Below are 20684 nucleotides of genomic sequence, written 5' to 3'. Positions count from 1 at the left end.
ATACAAAATCTGAATCTAGGAGAAAAGAATCAGCGTGGCTATCGGGGAGATCCTGATGTGGAGATTCTCTATCTTAAGGCCTATCTAAACTCACATGGAAATCTACATCTGTGTGGTCCACCTCTAATTCATTTTCTTGGTGTTCATAAATTCGGGCAAAAGCTGCGTAGCACTGCTACATTTCACATAAGAACCCAGTACTCTTCTGAACCTGTTATTAATCAACACCAAAAGGAGTACACGTAATTTGTAACACTCCCAGTGATGGAGAAGAGCACAACAGAGCTATAACCAAATAAAAGCAATCAGTACACTTTGAAGGAAAGGTATGCAGAAAGTAGCATCACTTAGAAATCAGCTACTGGGAACGTATGGTTAAATATGCATTAACATCTGCACTCCAGGAAGCGTGAAGTATATATGAAGAAAGTGAAGTTTATAGATATTGAAGGGTCATTCTGAGTATCACCTTAGAGGAGAATAGCAGTAGTAGGAATAAGAATCAGGGCTTGTACCTTCCCATCCAGCTCTACAGCACATCAGTTTGTTTTCTCTGTCCATCACCAGAACATCTACATGTTTCTATATCACTACAGGAAATCCTTCTGTAGGAAATGAGGATATGTTTATTTTTTGTGATTAGTCTCTAACCAATAGATACCTAAGATCAGAGGTTTCCACAGAGAGCTTCCCTACTTTCCAGGGCTGTACCAGATTGCTATTAGTGACTGAACTGCTAAAATCCTGTGAAAATTCTGCCACCTATTGCAAACTGCATGGAAGAAATTTGTCCTGAACTATGATTCTCATATATCCTTCCCTGAACTACAGATATAGCTTTAATAACATCTGTAATAGAATAGAAAGCACAGCAATAACAGCGGAGCAGCAAGGTCCCAGGCTGCAGCAAGCAAGAATTCACTCAAATGCAACAGCCATGAACACAAAAAAATAAACTGCTTACCTCCAGAAAGCCTCAGATACGCAGGGATATGCAGCAAAACCCCCCCTTGCCTCCACTGCCAGCCCATAAATGAGATCTGGGAGGGGGTGGGTCCTGGCACTCAGGTACATTGCACTGCATGCACCTGCACTCACCTGGGTCGGCCCTGCCTTCCCCCCAGGTGCTCAATCACTGCAGGGATTTTAGTGCAGCAGAATAATTCACACAAGGAGCCAAGCAGCAAGCACACAGCAACTCTTTTTCAGCTCGTGCACGTGGAGAGACCACAGTTCCCTTCCTATTCCTATAACACACACAGAACTTCACTAATCAGTCCTCAAGGGAATTGATGAGGTGCAAATAAAAATAGATACTTGATTATAGTAATCGGCCTTCTAAATTCAGATTGAGTTTTTGAAGCAAAAACACCATAATTAAACATTTTCACAGCCGAGATGTCGCTGAATACTTGGGCCTAGAATTACAGGTATTTGTTATTTTTATAGATTTCATATGGTCCTTTCTCCCGCGGCTGTTCCCCAGCTCCCCAGGAGATGGTGCCCTGCCCGCAGCCAGCAGGAGGGGAGCGCTGCTTAGCGGGATGCCACTTGGTGGGGGTAGTGAGGGAAAGCACAAGCATAATGCTCGTCTGCTGTTTGATTACTGGGGAACGTTTAAGATACTTCTTAAAGTTATATACAAATAATATCCATAGGATACAGAGAAGAGTTGCTACCTCCACTGCTAGGTGTGCAATAAAACCGTTTTATGACTGGAAATTGGCCGGGGATATGGCTGTCAAAGGCAATTAGAACAAAGTATATTCATTAATCTAAACAGCACTACCAATCGTGCAAGCTGTCAGTTTCTACAGGGTGCTGAATTCATGTTACCAGAACAACTCTTCTAAAATGTTTATTATTAAAATAAGTGATCTGATGACACTTTGAATCAAAGCCATACGCAGAGCAGTAATTTTTCTTCAAATTAGGGAGGAACAGAGATAAATATGGAACACCACTTGCAGTGCTTACACTGCTACAGTTGCTAGCATTGTTTAATCTTGCCCTACAGGCTTCACACAGAGGTGGAACATCTCAGAACCACATCTTCCTTCCTGTAAAGTCTTCTTTCATTTCTTCAAGCTATTAAGCAATTCTGTATTTTCCAAGCTTATGTAGAGAACATGACATCAGTCAGAAACTGAAACTGCCCAACCAGTTGCACAGACTGTTTTCTTAGGGCTTTGATATTTCTTTTAAATGTTGTTGATGGTTTTAAGGTAAGCTTGCTGCTTGGACTTGCCATGGAGCAAAGGTCAAGGCATAGCATGGAAAATACAAAAGCAAGCAACTCCTTGGTATCAGAAGTTAAGGAGTTCATGATTACAGCAAGCTGTAAATGAAGATGTGCTTTAGATACGCTCACTTGTTGATAGCCATACAATATATCTTACTACATTAGATCGATAAGCTGCCTTTGTAAATGAGCAGTGAAACCTGAATGCCACTGTTCCTCTCAGAATTATTACACTTGAAATTTCTCTGGAGGAAGGAGAGAGGGAAGAGGAAGCACCTCTACTAAAGGGAAGTCTCTCTACCCCATACAGAAGTAGCTAGAAAGAAGCAGCCCACAGAGCAAGTCACACACCAGTGTAACATCTTATTGCTTAGCCCAACTGCCATGGCTCAGTAGGGATGCTCATACTGCAGCAACATTTCTTTTTTCTTTTTTAAGTAGTTCGTACTTTGTTGCTGATATGAGGTGTGTTTGTGTACAAAAGGGAGTTGGGAACTAAAAGCCAAACAAAACAGATAAAGCCAGAGCATGATGCTCTGGACTGCAACCCACACTTTGAACTCCTTCCTATCACCACACAGCTAACCATGGAACACACCAGCACTTCTGGACCAGTCTGGTGGTCACAAGACAACACCAATTTGCCTACAGAAAGCCGCATTTCTCAAACTCACAAAAGACCTGTTGTGCTGCTACACTGGAACATTTGATGTCCGGTTTTAAATCATTTTTCTCTTAAGCAACATTTCTTGCACACTGCACACATTCAATTTATTCCTGACACTAATAAAGGGAAGAGTTGCCCATGTCTCTGTTCTCTGTTGGGTTCCATACATCTTTTCATCTGTTTAATGAAGAAAAAAACCAACCAACTAGGTAAAGAAGTTCCCTTAGCTCATGATTTCAATAAATGATTATACATTCTTCCAACAGAATGCTCATCTCTAGCTACAGTAACAGGATTCTTTAGTACATCTTATTGGGAAGCATGTATTATGTCTGCAGTACTGAGAAAGAGACAACTGTGAGGAACAGACTGACGAAGCAAACTCAACTTTTTCTCAGTAAAACTCAGCCTTTCCTGAGTAAATACAGTTATAAATTAGGTGGGAACTTGCTTTTTCAAAGTGCTGCCCCATAAGGGTGTGTACTCCTTGTTGTTTGTGTGTATCAAGAAGCAATATGCTTGGCACGTAGCTCAAATGGCAACATCTGTACACCACCCTGCTTTGCATACAACAAAAGCTTCCTCTTTGAACTAATGAACCCAAAGGAACATAAGACGCCCAATTCTTAAACATTTTTCTTTTAAGAAGGCACTTTAATAAACAGTCGCTTTCATAGGTACATGAGGACTGCAAGCTTTGTGGTAATAATTCCACATTGCCCTGGAATCCATAACTTCAAACTAACTCTGTGTTACATCTACTTTGCATAACGTGTTATTGTAACATAAAAATTACAGCTCAGACCTTGGCAACGAGGCAGTGGGCAGAACTGCAAGTCACTGTGACCAGGATTTTGGTAAATACTTCTGCTTCTGGGAGTAAGGTGGGTATCACAGCCTTTAAGCCAGATTCCCTATTCTGACTAAATGTGTTTCATTCAAAGCACTTCACAAGAGGAAACATAAATACAGTAAAGGCAGCATAAAGCCAACATGTTTCACCAGATGCAGAACTAAGATCTCACTCAAGTTCTACCTGACTCTTCTGGAAACCTGCAACATGACTTGAAAAGGGCAAAAGACATTTCTGGCTTTACAGAATTGTAAAAGAAGTCTTCCTACAAGCAAGAGAGATGGATCATTAAATGAAACATGAACAGCTTTAATATAAAAAAGGAAGGATGTTTTTATGTAGTTGATCAGTGATTCACAACAAGTTCGTGACTTCGCTTTTCTTTGTCCATTTGATATGATTTTCCTGTAACTAGCAGTGATTACAAGTAATGTTTTTTCAGCCCTTACTTCCTTGTTTGTGCTGCAGCAGCACCAAGGCTGGTACGGGATAGCATTTACTGGTCACCATCTTACTGCAAATACACTTTGAATAAAATAATAATAATAATAATAATAATAATAAAATAATAAAAACAACAAGCAATCAGGAATGAAAGAGCCTTGCTGAAGATGAAAGCTTAAACACATTATTTATCATGAATAGGTTTTTGAGCTGGTGTGGTTTTCTAACCTCTCCGCTAATTTGTTTGCACCTATAGCTATCCCATTTGCTCTCTACACATCACGCCGTGTAATAAATGTATTTAAACAAACTACATCTGATAATGCCTGGTATTGACCCTACATAAAATTTGCAATTAAAAATACACACATTCTAAAATGTTGAAATGGGAACACAAGGAGCTCCAGCTTTTCAGAGCTGCAGGCTGTTTAATCCACACAACGATCCGGCGGGACGAGGCAGGTGCTCGCTGCACCTCACAACGTGCATCAGTCCTTTCAGAAGGCAAAGTACAGCTCTGGCCTGTGAACCACACAAGCCCCCAGTCACTAGAAGCTGTCACTACCTCTGGCCTACCAGAGAAGATGCACACCAAGTGCCACACAAAGCACTGATAGCAGGAAGCGGTTCGCAGCTGTACCTGAGAAGTGGGACAGCCAGCAGCACTGCCTTGTGACCACATCACCTCTCAGTGTTCCTTTAGGCAATGCTCTGCTCCCCACAGTCTATTTTTGTTGCTATTGACATTTCATCCTGAGTCTGTAGATACTCAGTTTGACACCATCTGGTATCATCAGTGTCTGTACAGAGCTTCTATTCACTCAGGCAGACAATTCTGCTTTTAAAAATAAGTGAACTAATAAATGAATTAAAAAATGAAATTGCTGTTACAGAGTCCCGTATTTAAAAGCTATCGCACTCTGCCTCTGCTTCAGCAGCACTTGGAGGAGGAAGTCAGCAAAGCCACCCAAAGTCTGTCGAAATGAATTGAACTTAAAGAAATAACAACTCCCAATTTACTTAAAAAAGTGACAACAAAGAAAACATGAAAAGAAGGAAAGCTGTTTCACAGCCTGTGCCTGGACTGCCAGTACCGTGTTCTACCAGACTCCGGGAATCCAGATGATTCGCAGTGCTTAAGAATACAAAACTGCCTGACCACTTCAAGTTTGGAATCACACAACATCAACAAATTATTTCACCATTTTCCTGTCAGGAAACAGCGAGATCAACCATATTTTGGTTACAGAAAAGTCCTCACCCAAAGCATGAGATGTCGTGCAGCTGGCAAGGGACAGTCCCTTACCTTGTTAGCAGACACTGCCTTTACTTTTTTTTCTGCATCTGCATAATTAAGAAGTAACTCTCAGTGGAAACGAACCCACCCAAGAATATGAAGTCTACTCAAGCTACTGAAGTCATGCTCATGATGAGTTCGTTCCAACACCTCTTTTTTTATTTTTTTATTTTAAGTTCAGAGTCTAAATGACCAGGATAGAGAGAAGTAGGGGTGTACTTGTAAGCTGCAGTAACAATATAAATAAGTTAGACCAAGGTATTTGTTTCAGTTGTGCAACAAAGGGATGAATCAGGAAGAAGGAGAAAGGAGTTTTTGCAAAAAAAGAGGAGTGCGTGAGAGACAGAACGCACGTAACACCAGGTTGTGCTACAGCCAGGATTAAGTCTTTGAAGTAGAAGGGACTGATATTTTGTGCTACTTGACAGCTCATAAAACTGGGAACACGTTTATCTGAGTTGAGGCAGACGAGCACAAACGCTTTCTGAGTGTTACAGGACCAAGGTCACAAAGATGCCTGGCTTTACCTTAAAATCTTACACCTCTAACTCGAACCTGTTCCCACACGTGGCTTTGTAAGAAGCCTGCTGCTGCCTCCAGCCAGGCCAGGCCACCTCCAGCAGCTGTGCCACATGGCTGCCACGCAGCACAGCCGTGCAGCAGCACCTCCTGCATTGCATACACAGTGTAGTTCCAGCAGCACTGACCTCTGCTGTGCATGGAGCACAGGGACAGAGAGAGGCCACGCCTATGTCCCACAACACATGGTTTAGATTAGATGCTGGGGAAGTTTTTCACTGAGAGGGCGGTGAGGTGTGGGCACTGCTGCCCAGAGCTGTGGGTGGGCAATAGGCAGCAGGAGCTATGGGGCAGCCAGCACATGGCAGAGATAAGGGCTGTATGATCTTGAAGTCCCTCCCAACCCAAGCCATTTTATGATTATACAGTAACGTTATCTGAAAAGAAGACATTATTAAGCTGAAATCTTTTGATCCTTAGGCCAAGGTGCAGCACGGGTAGGGTTTATACAGCCTCCATGAAGCGTCCTGCAGAGTTGTATGATCTTTGGACTGGGTGAGGCCTATCGGTGCCTATTCACATCAGGCTTCCTCTGAAGAGTTCAATTGGTGGTGATGGCTGATTTATGAGGGGAACATGCTTTCAGCAAATAATCCACCTGCTCTCTATTCAAATCAGCACCTGAAGGTAAACAACTGCTGAGTACAGCTGCAACTCCCACAGTCCATTTCCTCAGTAGTGCTTTTTAATTTTCATTCCTGTTAGGCTTTTTAGGTGATCACGTTATCTCATGTTGCTGCTCATGTGGGAGAGATATGCTATACTCTGAAGACTTTGGACAATGAATTAAAACTGCTTTGAGTAGTGCGGCCATGTTTATTTTATCTGAAAGCTTTTTTGGGAAACATCCAACACCAGATACTGCCCAGAATCAGCGAATCGTCCCCATTGCTCATGTTTGTTTTCTACAGCTAGTCCTGGTGGCAACAGCCCTCTGTGCTGATACAGATGCCAACCGGAGTTTGAACCATTTCCTTTAATGACTGCACCAGTCCCCTATGCTACTACCACTTACTACAGAAGCCATGTGTGCAAATGAAGTAGCTAGGTAGTAAAATACAGCAGAGAACCATCAGGCAGAGAAATGCTGACATGGGCTATCATGTGCAAAGACCAAACAAGGAACTCAGCATAGCTCTTGGATCCTGCAAATCTTATATCATTGTGGTTAAGGCCTTTAAGTACTACTGTAATAACAAAGATTTGTAGTTAAAATAAAAGTGGACAGCAAAAAAAAAAAAAGTTATTAGGCTTTTTTATTATTATTGACAAGCTTCGCCTTCCTTTTCAAAAGCAAAAATGAATTCAATTTTAGAGCATTTGAATGTTTTCTCTAAGACATTTTGAACTTATAGAGTTCATATGTAAAATGATGGTCCTTACATTCAGGCCACCAAGACTGTTCCATGCCATGGCTTCTTTAAGGATAGCACCATTTAAGGGTGCATCAGATAAGCTAGAGAAAGGGGAGATGCTAAAAGGAGGTAGACAAGTGTGTTTTATCCTTCTTGGGCCCCCTCTTATTAACTCAGGAAAAAAAGTAGGTATGTTAGTGATAGGCTGAGTAAGTGAAATGCAGATCAGGAATTTAAGATGAACTCTTAAAATAAAAAGGAAATATTAAAGAAGGCTGAAAGAGCTGTCATGTCATAAGACCCGATCCAGATCCCAGAACAGACACCAGTACTCAGGTTCTGCTATGTGGTACTGATTGATGAAAGCAGGTATTTTTAATATGTTATAAGTTTCTGCATGTGGACTTGCTCATTTATTTACAAAGTTACATCAAACGTATGCTTTTAGGGGGAATAATTATTCAGTTTGCATGTATACTGCAGAAAGCAACCTTCTGTTCTTCCAGAAAACTATTTACCAACAGGCTGTAATAACTATCAGCCAGATACAGCTAGAAAAGCATAACTGTATAGATTCTAATTATTTCATATGGCTTTCAATCCATAATTGAAAAATCTAACAAGGCAGCAAATATTATAATGAAACTTTGTAATTCATATGAAAGGTGGAAAAGTACAGGAGGGGGTAAGTGAAGATGGTTATTGTTAAGATCTTAAAAGCCTAGAACACAGGAAAGTAGAAGAGTGAAGTAGAAAAGAATGGAGAGAAGGAAGAAAGAATTGAAATTATTTCAACAGCCTCTAAATTGCACAAGGAATAAAATGCCATGGGTTTGCACTACATGGGACATGGAAGACCTACTGTTCTCACAAAAGTCAGCTCATAAAATTCAACGGATTACATCTCTACTGTCTTAATTATGGTGTTTGTATAACAAGGAAATAGTCTGTATATTGCTTTACAGTCTTATGTTGAGTAGTTCTGGGGGGTGGATACATTAACTGGCCAAGGACAGCCTGAGAACTCACCAAGCTGTCCCAAGGACCTGAACATTCCTCATAATCATTTTGAGGTACAGAAAGAGATTTTTATTTCTCTCAATGTAGAAAAACAACATCAACAACACACCAAAAAGCAGCTACAAAGCAGAACATTGCATTACTTTTACTATAATGCCTCAGGAGAAAATGAGAAGTGATAGCCTGTGAATGATGGCAGGTACACTGCCCAGTGCACTACTGCAGACAACACTGAGAACTGCGTAAGTACAAAAAATAGGTACAAATGACTTACATTTGTTTCCCTGATGTTGTTAGGTACTTAGGTCAGAAGAAACAATGGTATTCAAAGACCATACCAGTGATTTACTGAAGGATAAACTCATTTAATTCATGTATCAATTCAGAGCACAGCACTGTATGTTTTTGGATTGATACAGACAAGTAAAATACAGAAATACAAAACAACTTACAGACAATATTCTACAATACTTCTGTTTAAATGCTTTAAAGTTGTATTCCCCAGAGAACTGGATTTGTTTGGGTACATACAGCCCAGTTTATCTCGTACTCTTATTCCCTAAAATGAAAGCCAAGCTCGTACTCTGAACTCCTGTAATTCCTATCACTCCTAAATGCTGCTGAGTCATACTTACTTGTTCAATTTTTATGCTGCATCTTAACACAAGTGCAGGATAAAAAACAATTTTGACTCTTCTCAGCATCAAATGTATCTGTAAGAAAACATAAATCCTCTGAAGCTGCACTATTAATTTGTTATATATTCGCTGCAGCAGAATGACCTCTGGCAGTAGGTTTGCTGTTACTCACTGGAGAAGGGGCTTCTTCAAATTAGTTTAGTCAAATTAGTTTCAGTTTTCTTTCTTCCCCTCAGCCAGTAACATGCATTCTGACCATCCAGTGTAGAAGAAACTGTGTCATGGGTGTGAAACTGCATGAAATGGGACACCTATGGAAAGTACTCAGAACAGGATTGTTCTACTGTTGGATGCAGATGGGCCCTCGCCAACTTGTTGAGGATTTGCCTGTTGCATTTTCCTTAGCCAATCTATCAGAAAAGAAATGTTTCAAGAGGAAGTGTCTCTCTAAAGAGTCATTCCTACTTTTAAGCTCTTTCATTTTCTCTTTGTTGAAGAAGTCATCTCTAATATCTTGCATGTAAAATGTCAAAAAATACCCACCTGTTGGCTATGCAGTAAAATTAAGTTTGAATGAGAACTACCTAGCAGAAGATGAAGAAATTAATGTTATAAGTAGTTTTGGTCAATGTAGATTTTCTAATTCTAGTAACATGTTTACCAAACTCTTATGTACAACGCACATGTAACAATATATGTGTTCTGGTATCAGCAGCAGAACATTAACTTTGACTTAAATTGTCATTGCATCTAATGTACCAAACAAATGCAAATGTATTTTTTTGGCAACATAAACATCTTCTGGCTACAATCACTATTTGCTCTGTATACAGTGCACATACAACTTAAAAGCATAGGAGAAAGAGGGAGCAAACCAGGAACACTAATTTAGAAGAGCGTATGCGTAGTCTCTTTAGGATATAAATCAATTATGCGTAGTCTATTTATGGAAATCACAAAGAATGTTGCAAAATGTTAAACAGATTTTATTACGATGAAACTACAATAATAATTATGAGAAAACGAACTACAAAATTCTATTAAAAAGAAGTTTGATAACTTTTTCCATATTCAATTACCATCTGAATGTTCAACATCTGACATCAAATGCCTGCTGAAAATGAGCTCTGACACAGATTTTTGGACTAAGTGGATGTTCTACGCCAACTTCTAAGACAACATGAAACTCCTCATCCAGAGCCCCAAAAATGTAGGGAGACCCTAGAAATGTAGCAGAAGCATTTCCGCACACTGATTTCAGTAGTCAAGTTTGTGCAGAAGTGATTCCACTAGATTCATAGAGTACCTCTAGAGGCAACAGAAACTTGTCACTTTGTAAGCTTTTTGACATTTTCCAACTCTTCTATAGGTTTCCATTTCTGATGGATCGTTAATAGCTGGAAGAAATTAAAAGGAAAATATAACAGAAATCAGCAAAACCCCGGAAATCAAGTCCTCTCTCAATAAAGATTAGTCTTCCCTCCTGCAATATTGTAGATCAGTTTATCAGTGAAGGATTTCTAATAGCTTTACATTAGTCTATTAAAAGTAATCAAAGGATAACAAGGGATATGATACCAATAATTTGTTGAACAGAATCACTTTGATATAAAAAAAATATTAAACTCAACTATTATTCCCAAATCATGTTATTTTCCTCATTACCCCAGGTGCTCCACTGAACTAAGATGTTTTTCTTTACAGCTGCACTACTCCAAAGCATCCTTGGTCAATTTCATAATTCAGGAACAAAGCGAGCGTACCCAGTACTCCCTCTGCAGCCCATACATCCACTGCTGGCAGTGGGGCTAGCAGCCGTGGGGCCAACACCACCAAGCAGGCACAGAACTAAATACCTGAATTCCCCTCTTCAAATAATGGGGGGGGGGGGGGGGGAGATTCATTATGCAATTAGTTCCACTTTTAAATAAGTATCAGCTTCATAGTTGTTTTTTTTTTAATTTTTTATTTAATATTATCTTGGTACTTGCACAGTTATTTAAATGTACTCCTGTTGGAAGCACACACCATTGGCACTATTATTAGTATTAATTACCTTTTGAGGCCGGGTAGGATCAATGGTTTCCCATGGCTCTGGATTTCCACTCTTGTTAATGCTTTAAGAGAAGATAAAGCAAAAGAGGTACTGTGTTTTAGGGTGTGAACTTACACACATTTCTCCTGCATGAGCAATCTATGATCAGCACAACTATTCCTGTAGGTGAGCAGTTCCCCGAAACACGTAATACAGCTTTGGGAATTTCTTTTTAGTGCTGGATATAAATCAATTACAGCCTGATTTCCTTGTGGCATCCAGAGCACCAAACACAGCCAATCTCGTTCCAGTATAATGTGGCATCCTAAGGCAAGAAAGCTGAAAATCAAAAGCAAATAAAGACTCAAATAAAAGGAGATTTTGGTCCTGATGGCTAAAAATGTTTGTTTCCATCACTTTAAAGTAAATAGAACATTTCCCAAAAGCTGTATGAGCACGGGGCTCGGCTGCAACGAGCGGCTGAGCCATAGGAACAGTAACGCGTGGGAGCACACGCTATCACACACTGCGTCCCGCAGCACTCAGTGCCCCTTCATGGGAACACCTAAAGACAGTTCACCTAAAGCAGAGAAAAAACGTGACCATTCAAAGCTGAGAAAGCATTTGCTTTAACCTAAACGAGCTAATTTCTCCATCATTTAAAATGCACAAGTAACTGAAGCTTTCCCGGTGCTCTGGAGCTTGGCTCGGACTTTCGGGTCTCCCCCGGTTCGGATAAGCAGCAGCGATCGCTTACATCACGTCGGATTTGCTGACGAGGGAATAGGCTGAAAAAGCGACGGCCCCAACGGCAGCGCAGGACACGACTCCAACCAGGGGGATGAGCTGAAAGACACCAAGCGGGGACGTGAGCCGCCCGCAGCGGGTACCGGGCACGCAGGAGCGATGCTCCCCGCGCTGCGGTGCCACGCACGGCGGCAGCCCCGAGCGGAGCTGCTGGGAGCACTTACTTCTTTCTTCGCTTTCAGCAGCTGGAAGAAGCTCGCGCTCATCCTGCCCGCGGACCCGCAACAGATGGTCCCGTCACCGCAACGCTCCTGGGCACCGCCGGGACCCCGAGCGGGAACGGCACCGCGTCACCTGGCGGGGCGGGGCGGGGCGGGCAGCACCGCGGGGCAGCGCACCCCGCGCTCTATATACGCGCTGATAACGCGCGGCGCCGCCCACGCGCACACAGCGCCCCTCAGCGCGGGGCAAAGGGCGCCCCCTGGCGGGAAGCGGCGCCGCTCCCTCCAAGCGCGGCCGGGGAAGCAGCAGGAAAACAACGCTGGTCCGTGGGACTGCACGTATCCCAGTTCCTCATCTCAGCCCACCGAAACAGAGCCCCGGCAAACGCAGTTTTATTCATTACTGACACCGCAGATTTTTCAAAAGTGATCCTTTACTGTATTTCATACCAATCCAAAATGACAGCGGTATGAAAAAGCAGAAAATACAGCAGAGACTGCAAATCCGTCCGCATCGTACACTTAATACTCAGAGCGCATCATTCCTTTATGATTCAAGAGATTAATTCTCGACTAAACAGTTTTTCATAAAATTCCAAGTCTCTGGTGCTTAAAGATGGCTTCACAGTCTTCAGTGACCTCACAAAATGTTCCTGTTTTACAGCAGTTGCCTCAAGTCCATTTTCCTGCAATGCCAGCAAAGCAGCCTTTAAAGAAAGAAAAGAAAAGCATGAAGCACTTTCAGCATTTTAAGTTGCATGGAAGTTACTGCGTTCCAAAATACCATACACAACTCCAAATTTTAAACAAACCATCATGAAACAGCACTGCCTGGTTTATGGTGTTTGTGACACGTCAGATAAAATCAGCGTGTGTCCCACATCTACTTCTGCTGTCTGAATCAGAACACATATCTTTGATCACTTTCAGATTTTCTTCCTTGAGAATACCTGCTGCTTTCAGCTAACAGCACCACTGCTGCTTGCAGTACATGGAGTACAACTTCTCTGGACCTGAGCCCAAGTTAGTTCTCTTTTTTCCACCAAAAAGTCATATTTGGATCAACCTCAAATATTTCTTACCTCCCTGCACAGATTTTCAATATCAGCCCCAGAGAAGAGGTCCGTTAGGGCTGCTATATCTTGCAGAGACACATCAGCATCCAATGGAATTTTTTCTGTGCAGATTTGCAAAATGGAAAGCCTTCCCTGTAAGGTGGCAGGTATCAATGAGAAAACAAAACCAAACAGAACATTAATCACTCCTACTCCAAATCAGTTCAAAATGTAATGTTAGACCCAAGGAAAATACAGAAATATACAAAAACAGAGTTACCACATTTTTGGTGAAAGAGTAAATAAAATATTAATGGAGATATTATTCACTCCCACGGTTCTCCCATATTTATGTCCAGTATTCAGTCACTCATTACTTCATGAAAACAGACTATTTTAGATACAATTCTGTATACATTCTGCTTTGAGTCATTTCTTATCCTTTAGTGTTGGGGGGAGCTCAGGACAAACACTGAACATTTACAGGGAACAATAAAGATTTGAAGAAAGGACAGCCAAATTATGATACTTCCTGCAGTTTGCTTTTGTAAATGGATAATTGTTTCAGACTGTAGTCTATTTTATATATGAGTAGTCTATCTACATAAACAGTTTAAACGTTACTGTTATTTAAATTACAATCATTCCCTTCTTTGTGTACCTTGAGTTTGCCATTTTCAATGAGTTGTCCATCAACTTTGAAATACATTATTGAATTATGTTCTTTTTTTTTTTTCTTAAATTAAACCATGCTAGCAAATTTTCTCTCTCCATTGAAAGCCCTGTACAGACTTGTAATACATCACCTTTAGGTCTGGAGGTGGAACATAGATCACTCTGTCTAATCTTCCAGGGCGCAGTAAGGCATCATCCAACATGTCTGGTCTATTTGTTGCAGCAACTACCATGAAATCTCTGTCCAAAGTTTCCCGAAACTCTAGCTGAGGAAAGAGATGTGAAGACGTTAGTGTAACACGGTTAAGATAGGTATAGGTAGGTTAAGACATTTACATTAAGACTATTACAACTACGACAAAAGAAAAGGAGGAGGGAGAACATAAAATGCACCTCTGCATGTAATTATTCTCCTTTCAGTACTAGTACTTTGTTTTCCTTGAGGTGAAAGATGAATCTGTATCAACACCAAAAATGGCACAGTTAACTTAATAATGTTGAGCAAGATTTTTGTGACATGGAGTGTGCACCAACTATTTCTGCTCTTGAGCCCATGTGGGTGTTTGGTTCAAAGAGTTTCACTGAGGAACAGATTATATAAATACAATGAGCAGCCTAAATACGGTGTTCTATAAAAATCAGAAATGATGATGAAGTAGAAGAGCATCTTTTTAAGGTTGAGAACTTCAAGTTTAAAAGCATGAATGACTTTTGGAACATCTGGGCAGCACTTATTCTTCCTATATAGAAAACAGAGCACAAATACCTGTCTTTCTTCATCACTTATTTCTTCACACTGCCCCTCAAGCTGTAGTTTATTTCCTCTTTGTTCTGTGACTTTCAGCCCAACACCATCCAACTCATTGAGAAGAACAGACAGAACCCGCTCTGAGACACCATGGCCAGTTTTACTGTGTGATCGAGACCCCAAGATAGAATCAATTTCATCTAGGAATATTATTGCTGGAGTGTTTGCCCTCGCTTGGCGGAAAACCTGTTTGGGGGATTTTTAAAATAGAATGTTAACACACACTTTCTTTCAGGAAAGGTAAAACCACCTCATTACATATAATCTTGATTGATTTAAAGACAAATTTATTCACACACACAAAAAAAAAAGATATTTATTCAAAAAGCCATTCTGGCTCACATTCACTACAACTATGCTTCTGAATTGAATTCTTAAATGAACTGAACACAAGAGAGTAGAAATACTTTCAGAGCTTAAAACCAGCATCATTTTAGGGCTAGACTTCCTGCTCATACAAATGGGAAACCATAAGTTAGTTCTCCATTTCACAATCAGAGTTTTAACTACCATTTTTCAAGAGCAAAATGTAGAACTTAGAAAAATCAAGCAAAAGCAATCTTTGCACCTCATACAAATTGAAAACTGTACCTGAGATAAAATCTTCTCTGAATCTCCAATGTAAGGTGAGAATAGTTCAGCACCACTTACAGAGAGAAAGGAACAGTGACAACTTGTGGCCACAGCTTTCACCAGTGTGGTTTTGGCACACCCTGATGGCCCATACAGAAGAACACCCTTTGGCCGAGCCAGGCCCATCCTTGCAAATGCCTGAGGAAATCTCATTGGCCACTCTACACTCTGTCAACACATAAACAAGGGATGAAATTCTCAGTAACAGAACTGAAGATCAAAAGCAACCAACAAAATAGCTGAGCACAACACTGCTTTTTAGTACATACATTAATTTGAAAGCAACACTGAATGTTATTTCAGTTTTCCCTGCTTGAAAACACACACAGTGACCTTTCTGGAAGGTCCATCTCAGTCACAAAGAGGAAAAAAAAAAAGGCAATTCTTGAAGGATGATATGCAAGAGCCATCTCTGGCTATAGATACAGAAATTGGCCACTGCAAAGTATTTCTGTTTCTGAGAAGCATACTAATTACTCAATTCTATTATGCTTGCTGCTCTTATCTTGCAATCCTATATGACAAGCAATGTAGTAATTTAATGTAGGAGAAAATATAAAACCATGTAATTTGCAAGATAATGCAGTTCCATAATGTAATATACAGAACACCTTGGAGGATAGGGTCATCAGAAAATGTCTCTTTATCTAAATGCATTTACATGTTACCTGTTTTAACTTCAACTTCACATCTTCAAGACCACCAATCTGTTCCCAGGTGACTGGTTTACACTCTTTGAGTCCAACTGCACTTCGAAAAGAGGATGGTTGAATTTTTCTAAAAGCTTCATGGAAATTCACCATGTTAATCACTGCTTCAGATGAATCCTGAAGAAAACCAAAGTGTATTAGCAATACTCTTACATCATAATTTGTAAAGTTTTATTAGCACACAAAACACTTCACAAAAGGCCAGACAACTCATAAGCAATTAAATTCCTCCCCTAACAAGCTCAAGCAGGGCATATGCAAAGATGTAACAAGGTAGAACATGTTCTCTTCATGGCAAGTTTATATAAGGAAAAAACAACTTTATCAGATGTATTGTAGAAAAAATAAGACCAACTAAGAAAAAAAACTTAGACCAACTGAGTCAGGGTTATTGCACACAAATTCCTAGATTCTCTTGAATAATCAAATACAAAAGGTCTAACATTCATAACTCTCAAACAGACTGAAAAGTTCCAATATTAAACTACAGATACAATAACAGAACTGCTGTGATGTACTTTACCAAGGAGCTTGCAGCTCTCCTGGCAAACAAGCCAGCTACTTGTTTGTTATTTTTATCTGCCCATCTCTTTCTTTCTAGGATACCAGGCTCAAATTATTTCATTATTTTCAATATTTTTATGGTATTGGGACAAGACAGATATTCTAGAATAACAGTATTCTTCTCTTTCTACCACAATGAAGGTAGAGGGCACCCCGCAGATGCTAACACTGGAAATTCTGCAGCTAAGGCTTAAAATTTCCACTCAATGGCAAACACATTCCTCTCAGTTCTTGTAAAAGTCAGCATAGACAGAAAGAATTAAAAAAAATACAACTCGCACATTCTCTAATTTTCTATTTACAATATCTGAGAAATTCAATACTTGCACACTGTGCTACGGTATGACTTGTTTCTGTCACTTAATGTTATATACAACCATACGATCCAAAGGCTACATTTTCACTGTTACACAATTATATCACAACTAATTTGCAGTTATTAAGAAACAAAATTCTAAATTGCTGAAAATTTCAGGAGAGCTTTGGTGAACATTATTTTTACTTGCCAAATAAAACCCTAATACTCTGCTCCACACAATCATAAAAGCATATGTGTATACAAATAAAAAAAGCCTGCAAAACCTTTCACCCAACTAAGAAGAAAATTTACTTTCAAGACAGGAACTTAAAGGACTAGTAAAATGGCAGGCTTACATTCATAACACACTTGTTTTTATCCAGTGCTCTAATCTCTGAGTTCTTCACTTTGTTCAAATTTTCAAGTAAAACTATGTGCTAATGGAGGAAGGGTGTTAGACAGTAATCACGATTTTCCTCTTGATTTGCAACCATACCAAATTGCTGTGGAATACAGCCTGCATAGCAGCTTCTCTGCAGAGTGCTGTAAGGTCAGCTCCAACATACCCAGTTGTCATTTCTGCCAGTTTAACCAAATCAACGTCCGCAGAAATGGGCATACTACATGTGAGCACCTGCAGGATGGACGTCCTCTGCGTAAGTGTTGGTGTCCCAATAATAACCTAATCCAAAGAAGACAAAATTTTCAAGTAGTTACTTTGCCATATTTCTCTCATTTCCTAGACCTGGCCAAGAAGATCCATCTGTCATGTCTAAATCAACTTCTGAAAATTTATATACACTTACACTGCAACTAAAGAATTTAGGAGAAACTTAATAGCAGATAACAGATGATGGACATTTAAAGCAGTTTTAATTTACACCTACTTCCCAAGTGAATAGCTGTTGTATAAGCAGTTGTTCGTAAGACGCTGCTAGTTACTGCCCATCAAATCTCATTCCAAGGTAACAGAAACATCTGACTTAGCAATGAGGTCATTATTTCATTGTTCACAAAGGCTGAATTAGATAACAATTAGGTTTATTTAATCAAATGCATTACGCAAAATACAAGCCAAAAGGAAAAGCACCTTCAAGGTTGAACTAGGGGCTCGTCTTCATTAACCGTTCCCAGAACAGAACCAGAAGGACTGAGCACAGATAGCAATGCTTGCTTACTTCTCTGTCAAACCTGCCCGGTCTTCTCAGCGCAGGATCCAAGGCGTCAGGCCTGTTTGTTGCTGCCACAACGACCATCCTGTCCTCACCACCGACACGGTCCAGCAGCGTTAGCAGCTGAGCAACGAGGCGGTCCTCAGGTGCACTGTTGCAGCTCCCTCGCTTTGGGCACACAGCGTCAATCTCATCAATAAAGAGCACGGTGGGGCCCCCGCGGGACATCTCCCTGCCCTTTTCAAAGACGCTTCGCAAATTCTCTTCGCTTTCTCCTGGCCTGGAGCCGTACATTGCGGGGCCGCTGATGCACAGCAGGTACGCACCCACCTCTTTTGCCACCGCCTTTACCAGGAGCGTTTTGCCCACTCCCGGCGGTCCCACCAGCAGCACCCCGCTGGGGACGGCAAGCCTCAGCTTCTTCAGCGTCTTCGGGAAGCGGAACGGCAGCTCGACCACTTCCTTCAGCGCCTCTCCCGCATCGTCCAGCCCCGCCACGGGAATTTTCGCCGTGCCTTCCGTGAAGCGCCTGTACCACTCCAGCGCGACCACCTCTGTAACGGCGATGCTCGTCTGCGCGGTTATCAGCCCGGCCTCCTCCGTCACGGGCTCTACGGAGAGGATTTCAACGTGCACCACGGGACTGCGGACGTTGGGGCCCACGGTAACAACGTAGCGTGGGGAAACGTAGACGTTCTTCAGCACGTCCCGCACCGCCTCCCGCAGCCCCGCAGCCCGCCTGGGCGCGCCGCAACGCAGCACCGCGCGCACGGCCACGGCCCGCAGGCGGCGGGAGGACAGCGGCTGCAGGCGGCCGGGGCACAGCGTCGCCCCGCGCAGCGCCGCCGCCGTCAGCCCGGTGCTGCACGCCGGGTCCGCCTGCACGTACCCGTCCGCCAGGTCCGGCCGCGGCCACGCCGTGCACAGACAGCAGCCGGCGGGCAGGGAGATCCGCAGCGGAGCGCCCAGCCGGAGCCCCAGGAAGGAGAGGGCGGCAGGGCCCAGCCTGCACCGCTGCGTGCCTTCATCACCGGGGTCCGAAGGGAGCAGCTTGAGGGGGGCCGGCTCCATGGCGGCACGCCGCCAGCCCGCGCCGAGCGCGCAGCCGCGGTGCTTCCCGCGCATGCGCACGCGGCGGGCCCCCGCCTCTCCCCACACGGCGTGCTTCTTGTGCCCGTGGGCGCTGTCAGCGTCTCCTTTCGTTCGGGCTGGCGGCTGTTTCCCAAGGATGAGGCAGTGCTCCTGGTTTTATACCGCATCCTAGCAGTATAAAGCCATCCCCTGTGAAATCTACAGTGCGCTTAATTTCAGTCTGTGAGTAGCTTAATTGTGAGCAAAGTTACATGCACGGACTCCATTTGAGACCCCGCACGCAGCAGGGCTGGGATCTCCGTCACACGGGGCACGCAGGGCTGCACAGCAGGGCCGAACAGCGTCTGTTCTGGAGGCTTCTGCGGGATGCCATACAGTCCTCTTTCTGGCGGTGTGCTGCTTTGTCGTGTTCCTGTGTGAGCCAAGGGCTGCAAACAAAACAGTACGCAGTATAAACAAAAAGAGGCAGTGCGGTGGTGCTCGTTCAGCTGATTCTGAGTACTTCATAGGAACTCATTGAACTCACTAGCCTCAGCATCATCATTAGTACAGCTATTTTTGGGGGGCAGAATGGTAGGATAGAGACCTTATTTATGAATTTCTATGGGAAGTGTTGCTGAATGGCTGCCCTGATACCTTTGAGTTGTCATGCTCCCAAAACTTCTGCAATCAGTGCTGTCAAAATGGCAAAAAGGTGTTCCACCAAGAATCTAGCTTAAACTGTCACCCACCCCTCCCAAACAACAGCAAACCAATATCAAAACAAACACAACACAATTTTCTCAATATTCACTAGATGGCAGCTGATCTTCAAGAATGACTTGTTCCTCCTTGCAGAGTTCCAAGGGAGTACTCAGCTCTTAGAGAGATCGAATGCTGCCCATCATTGTCTTTGCTGTTTTTCAAATATCAGACTGAAAATCCAGCACAGTGAGTGTTCAGATCGTTTTCAGCTTCATTACTGTTCCCGCTTTTTTATGTTCTGTTTCTTGCTGCTAATTTATGGGGAGGAATGTTCCCTTATTGTTTGCTTTCCTAATTTGTGGGCCAGATATACTTCTTTTAAAGACCATCTACAGTGCTGCAGTAATATTCTAAAGAGAAGGAATGTTGGTGTTTTACTCTTGGATATGCCTGTTGATTTTTGGTAGAATAAAATATTGTTTGTAATTCCTAATTCATTATAACTCACAAAAATAACTGTCTTGTTTTAATGATTATTTACATTTAAAATAAACAAGCTATTAAGCTGAATGTATTTTTGGTAACTGATTATATTTTGCCAAACTTTTTTTTTTTTACTAAAACTGTCAATTTATTTATCATTTTTTCTTAAAGGCAAGTGGATTAAAAAATGTATGGTAATAATCTGTAAACAGAATAAAGATAACCCATGGTGGGTACATAGCATGTTTACACTTTAGGACAGCATCTAGTGAAGGTTCTCTGGCAAAAAGTAAATGTGTGTTGTACCTACAGTAGATACTGTGCATTTGAAACGCCACATTCCATTATAATAAAACTTCACAGATAAATTGTAAAGACATTCATAAAGGATGGGAACGAGCTGCACGTTTTT

At 41.9% G+C, this 20684-nt stretch overlaps 2 protein-coding genes across 2 annotated transcripts; both read right to left on the bottom strand.

Moving 5' to 3' along the window:
• Nucleotides 1-10058: 10058 nt before the first annotated feature.
• Nucleotides 10059-12157, bottom strand: CUNH15orf48 (chromosome unknown C15orf48 homolog). The gene is made up of 4 exons (XM_065733935.1): nucleotides 12102-12157; nucleotides 11888-11976; nucleotides 11152-11212; nucleotides 10059-10492 (listed from the first exon to the last, which is right to left on the bottom strand). The coding sequence occupies exons 1-4, from the start codon at nucleotides 12141-12143 to the stop codon at nucleotides 10424-10426; spliced, it is 261 nt and encodes an 86-aa protein (XP_065590007.1). The 5' UTR covers nucleotides 12144-12157; the 3' UTR covers nucleotides 10059-10423.
• Nucleotides 12158-12627: 470 nt separating this feature from the next.
• AFG2B (AFG2 AAA ATPase homolog B) lies at nucleotides 12628-19087 on the bottom strand. Its single transcript, XM_065733923.1, has 8 exons — nucleotides 18020-19087; nucleotides 17338-17523; nucleotides 15938-16096; nucleotides 15228-15437; nucleotides 14595-14822; nucleotides 13960-14094; nucleotides 13181-13306; nucleotides 12628-12805 (listed from the first exon to the last, which is right to left on the bottom strand). The coding sequence occupies exons 1-8, from the start codon at nucleotides 19082-19084 to the stop codon at nucleotides 12653-12655; spliced, it is 2262 nt and encodes a 753-aa protein (XP_065589995.1). The 5' UTR covers nucleotides 19085-19087; the 3' UTR covers nucleotides 12628-12652.
• Between the last annotated feature and the right edge of the window lie 1597 nt (nucleotides 19088-20684).

Source organism: Cyrtonyx montezumae, unplaced genomic scaffold, assembly GCF_038088225.1.
Source record: "Cyrtonyx montezumae isolate F1298 unplaced genomic scaffold, pur_monq_1.0 scaffold_17, whole genome shotgun sequence".
Taxonomy (NCBI): domain Eukaryota; kingdom Metazoa; phylum Chordata; class Aves; order Galliformes; family Odontophoridae; genus Cyrtonyx; species Cyrtonyx montezumae.
Note: the sequence above shows the minus strand (reverse complement) of the source record. Positions and strands in the feature narration are given on the sequence as shown.

Coding starts and splice junctions, on each gene's coding strand:
- CUNH15orf48 (XM_065733935.1), bottom strand. CDS start 12,143: ATGAGCGCGAGCTTCTTCCAGCTGCTGAAAGCGAAGAAAGAA. Junction 11,977..12,101: donor TGCTGAAAGCGAAGAAAGAA/GTAAGTGCTCCC, acceptor GGTGTCTTTCAG/CTCATCCCCCTGGTTGGAGT. Junction 11,213..11,887: donor GTCAGCAAATCCGACGTGAT/GTAAGCGATCGC, acceptor CTTCTCTTAAAG/CATTAACAAGAGTGGAAATC.
- AFG2B (XM_065733923.1), bottom strand. CDS start 19,084: ATGGAGCCGGCCCCCCTCAAGCTGCTCCCTTCGGACCCCGGTGATGAA. Junction 14,095..14,594: donor TAAGTGATGAAGAAAGACAG/GTATTTGTGCTC, acceptor CTCTTTCCTCAG/CTAGAGTTTCGGGAAACTTT. Junction 12,806..13,180: donor TTGAAAATCTGTGCAGGGAG/GTAAGAAATATT, acceptor CTTTCTTTAAAG/GCTGCTTTGCTGGCATTGCA.